Source organism: Diaphorina citri, unplaced genomic scaffold (genome assembly GCF_000475195.1).
Source record: "Diaphorina citri unplaced genomic scaffold, Diaci psyllid genome assembly version 1.1 scaffold2965, whole genome shotgun sequence".
Lineage (NCBI taxonomy): Eukaryota > Metazoa > Arthropoda > Insecta > Hemiptera > Psyllidae > Diaphorina > Diaphorina citri.
The window spans coordinates 9190-13919 of NW_007380377.1; the positions used below are offsets into that span (position 1 = coordinate 9190).

Consider the following 4730-nt stretch of genomic DNA (forward strand, 5'->3'; position numbering starts at 1 on the left):
CTTTTCATACAACAGGATTATCCAAATGGTTTTATTTCAATTTTACAATTAGGTACCTTATGTTGGTTTATGCTTTAAATGTGAAAAATATCCACAGTATTTTTTTTTTCTTCCTAATTTTTAATTTATTTAATTTTTTCACATAAATTTAGAATAAACTGCAACTTGAAATCTACAACTCAATTGTTTCAGATAAAAAGATTGCATCAAAGCAAAACTAGATGCTTGAAAAAATGGCAGACAAGTTGAGTAGCATTGATATGAAAGAGCTGGAAGAACAATTAGAAAGTGCCATTGAAGAGGACAAAAAATATTGGCTTCGGAATGAAGCTAAACTGAAAGCTGTCAGTGATCATGTTGAAACTTACAATGAATTTAAAAATCTTGTTGATGCTGCACATTTGAAACCTTTAGATAAGAGTGATAATTTGAGCAAAGAGAAGTTAAATAAGACCATTTGGAATAAATTCGCTGAGAAGGACAGTTGTAAAAATGATTGTTCAGTAAGCTCTGATCATGTTAATCATAACTCAAACAAATCTAGTGAAGGAAATTCCAATTTGAAACCAGAAAAAGATACAGAAGCTCCACCAGATATTACTTGTGCTGATAAGAATAATTTCCTTGACATCTTGAACCGATCAGAAGACAAACTAACATCTTTGATAACATTAGGAGCTCCTCAATTTGTAGAAATATTTCAAAATGAAATTTCAAGTTCAACTTTGGTTGAAGTTTTAAAAGTACTTTCGAGTTTCGATCGTAATAGCGTAGATCACATTGTATTTGTTTCCGAGTTTCTTGGCGAACTCATTAATATTGAGCGATTCTCAATAACTTTGAGTTTTCTAAGCTCCGAAGAAAAACAAACAGTTGAAAGTTTGTTTGAAAAATCATTTTCACAATTAGAGCAGTGATTAGTGTTATTATAGGGTTAGGTTAAATACAAAAAGGAGCTTTTCTTTTCCACGGATTATAGGGTTTAACGCAAGAAGGCGTTTTCACAATAAAATTAGAGCAGTGATTAGTGTTATTATAGGGTTAGGTTAAATACAAAAAGGAGCTTTTCTTTTCCACGGACGTGACTTCTGCATAATTAGCACATTTTTACCTCCAAGAAAAATGCTAATCACAGCTAATCTTTTATTTCCAGGTATCATGTCTTCTCTATTTGACAGACTGTTCAAATCATAATTACCACATTTTTACCTCCAAGAAAAATGCTAATCACAGCTAATCTTTCATTTCCAGGTATCATGTCTTCTCTATTTGACAGACTGTTCAAAACGGCCAACTGTGATAAGAAAAGGTTTGGTATGCTGTACCAAAGTTTCCTCAAGTCCAAAAAGAGGACCAAGTATCAAACAGAGAAAACATATCGCATCAAGTCCAAGTCATCGCTAATAGACAAAAGTAAATTCCTTTATGACATTCCAGACTCAATGATATTCCCAAACACAGCAGAGACTGATGAGACTGAGGAAAATGCAGATGTGTTTCTAAAAGAATTTGGAGAACTACTAGATACAGATTATTATGTACCTGAAAATGTTCTTCTACTGTTAGGCCTGAGTCATTTGATAGAAAATAAAGAATGTGAAACTTCAGACCAAGAGAAGCAACTAGATCCTCCTGAAAAATCTGTGGATAAAAATAAACAAAGCACAGCAAACAAAATCTCCAATGATAAGAATAACTCTCCTAAATTGCCAGGCAAATCTGGTTCTAATACAGAGACCTCTACAACTACTACTACTACTACTCAGAAGAAAACCAATAATTTTACAGAGATTTTAAATGAAATCAATTCTTTGAAAAGGAAATTTAATATATCCAATGATACCCCTGGAACATCAAATCAAAAATTAAAAACCATGAAACTAAACAATGAGATATCAAATAATATGAAAAGCCCAAGTCCAAAGCCTAATATTGTTAATAAATCTCAACTTTCTCATAGTTCAAGTACTAGTCCAAAAAATGCACCAAGTGGAAATTTCGAGGGCCCTAAGGATGCCCCTAAAGAAACAAGTCCCTCTTCCCCATCAGATGAATTAGAAATTGTGTTTTGTGAACCTCAAAACAAGAAATCTACTTCAAATAAAAATAATTTAAACAGACCAAAGTCAAAGGTGGAACATTCAAAGACCAATGGAAGGCAAATTTAATTCGGTACTCATGGAATTCAAAAAGAACAGTACCTCAGTCTCAAGCTGAGGCAGGGATGTGTGCCTCCACCAAATATGGGAAGGTCTGTGCCGAGCAGCATTTGAATATCTTCGAATGTCCAAATCACATTGCGAGCAAACTTGTGGCGCGTAGAGGATGGATCTGGGTTTTCTTTTTCAGCAGGGGGTTCAGGTAGACAGGGCCATTCCTAGAAGTCATCATTATTAATATAGACTTTGAATTACAGAGAAACACTCTGGAACAGTACAAGCATCTCAACTATGAGCTTGATTCTTTTAATTACCAATTAATTTAATTATTAATTATTATCATTATTATTATTATAAATTTAAATCGACCTGGTTGAAATTTTGAAAACCAGAATGATGACGGTTATGATTAAATGACCAAATCAAAAGAAAATCACATCCCACTTTAACTATTGGTTCAGTCAACTGTGGAGGTCACTCAGCAAAAGGATACCTATGAGGTCCCCAAATGACCTGATTGGGACCAAATTTTTATGCAAATCATCAAAATTGAACTAACCATTCAGGAGTTATGGTGAAACTAAATATACATACAAACCAAATGCAGATTTGTCAAGTTGAAACTTACAGCTCAAGGGAGCACCACAAGCTCATTGGACTACATACAAAAATATACCACCTTGAGAGAGGACCCAAAAACTAAAAAACTTGTTATTAAAGTTGGTAAATAATAATGGGGGGGGGGGGATTTGTCCACCAGATATTACTTGTGCTGATAAGAATAATTTCTTTGACATCTTGAACCAATCTGAAAACAAACTAACTTCATTGATAACATTAGGAGCTCCTCAATTTGTAGAAATATTTCAAAATGAAATTTCAAGTTCAACTTTGGTTGAAGTTTTAAAAGTACTTTTGAGTTTCGATCGTAATAGCGTGGATCACATTGTATTTGTTTCTGAGTTTCTTGGTGAACTCATTAATATTGAGCGATTCTCAATAACTTTGAGTTTTCTAAGCTCCGAAGAAAAACAAACAGTTGAAAGTTTGTTTGAAAAATTAAATTCCTGTTTCATTTTGAAGAGTTCAGAGCTGAAGGAGTTGTGTTTTGACGAGGACCATTTGTCTGCTTTGAAAATAGTTTATCAATTGTAAACATCTGTAGGTCTACTTGTTCTTCAATTCGTTGTGCTCAAAGTTTTCACATAGACTTGTCTTCGGTATCAGTTTTTCTACTTGATTGCCGACCTATATAATGTATTAATATTTATTTCGAGAAACAGTGGATACCTCCTTAGCTCCTTACACATTAGACTTCTCTGGTTGGCTTCAAAGCTTTTGACTGAGCGAGTATATGCTTTTGTTTATTGTTACTTATGTCATGTTCTTTTTTTTCTTTTCTTCAATATACCTAAGTATTTTTTTACCTGTACATACTTGTATATTTTTATTAATGTCTTCTTCATTCTTATCATTAGTCTCTACGAATAGTGTTTTATATTTGAGCGCCTCTGTCTCTTAGCTAGGTATTTGTTATTTTTTGTGATGATGTGCTTTTCTATCACGGTGGTGATGTGATAAATTTTCCCTGTATTAGTGAGAAGATAAATGAAAATGTCACTGAAATGCTGAACATTTTGATGACATGGGATTTTCCCTAGGTACATACCTACCTATTTATGTTGAACATAAATGTACCTACATAGTACATACTTTCTTAGCTAGACGTAACCAAAACCTAGGTAGGTTCTTGGATTTTTTCTAAGGATTATACATTTTTATCTACACTGTAGAGTTAGCTGTAGAGTTTAGGTATTGGACAGCTGTCAGTGCGCTTTGAGCTGTAAAAACTTTTCCTAAAAAAAAAAAAAAAAAAAAAAAAATGAGGGAATGTCTGAGTTCTTTGAATAGTACCGTCAACTTCGGGCAGGTCTAGTATTGTCAAGTTTGGGTAGGTTCTAAAACATCTGTTTACTTGTTCTTCAATTTGTTTTGCTCACAGTTTTCACAGACTTGCTTTCATTATCAGTTTGTTTGGTTTGTCTACAGAACTGCCTACCTTTGTATGTATTAATTTATTTCGAATATTAAGAGACAGAGTGGATACCTCCCTACTAACACAACAGGGTTTTCTGGTTGGCTTCAAAGCCGGCCACAGCTTTTTGACTGAGCGAGTATATGCACTTGTTTATTGTTACTTACTATATTATGTTCAAATTTTCCTCAATATAAGTAAGTAATTATTTTACCTGTACATACTTGTATATTTGTATTAATGTCTTCTTCATTCTTATCATTAGTCTCTACGAATAGTTTTTCTGGTCTATCACGGTATTCACGGTGGTGATGTGATGAATTTTCCCTGATGTGAGTACTTATGTACTCGGATGTCCACTTGCCTTTTTCATGGGACTAAATGTTCATTGGTGAGAAGATAAATGAAAATGTCAATGAAATGCTGAACATTTTGATGACATGGGATTTTTCCTAGGTACATACCTACCTATTTATGTTGAACATAAATGTAGGTACCTATAAGTACCTACATACTCTCTTAGCTAAACGTAACCA

At 33.5% G+C, this 4730-nt stretch overlaps 1 protein-coding gene across 2 annotated transcripts; it reads left to right on the forward strand.

Annotated features, from left to right (window-relative positions):
• Positions 1-136: 136 nt before the first annotated feature.
• On the forward strand, positions 137-4431 carry LOC103519834 (coiled-coil domain-containing protein 103). 2 transcript variants are annotated; one of them, XM_017448326.2, is made up of 3 exons: positions 137-892; positions 3218-3316; positions 4125-4431. In XM_017448326.2, the coding sequence occupies exons 1-2, from the start codon at positions 222-224 to the stop codon at positions 3312-3314; spliced, it is 768 nt and encodes a 255-aa protein (XP_017303815.2). In that variant the 5' UTR covers positions 137-221; the 3' UTR covers positions 3315-3316; positions 4125-4431. The 2 variants fall into 2 exon arrangements, with proteins under 2 accessions (XP_017303815.2, XP_026686960.1); XM_026831159.1 differs by having other exon boundaries at positions 137-837; positions 3163-3316.
• The last annotated feature ends 299 nt before the right edge of the window (positions 4432-4730 follow it).

Excerpts from the sequence above, each read along its gene's own strand:
- LOC103519834 (XM_017448326.2), top strand. The coding sequence starts at position 222 with ATGCTTGAAAAAATGGCAGACAAGTTGAGTAGCATTGATATGAAAGAG. Across the intron at positions 893-3,217 it reads GTTGAAAGTTTGTTTGAAAA|ATTAAATTCCTGTTTCATTT; the intron begins ATCATTTTCACA and ends TTTGTTTGAAAA.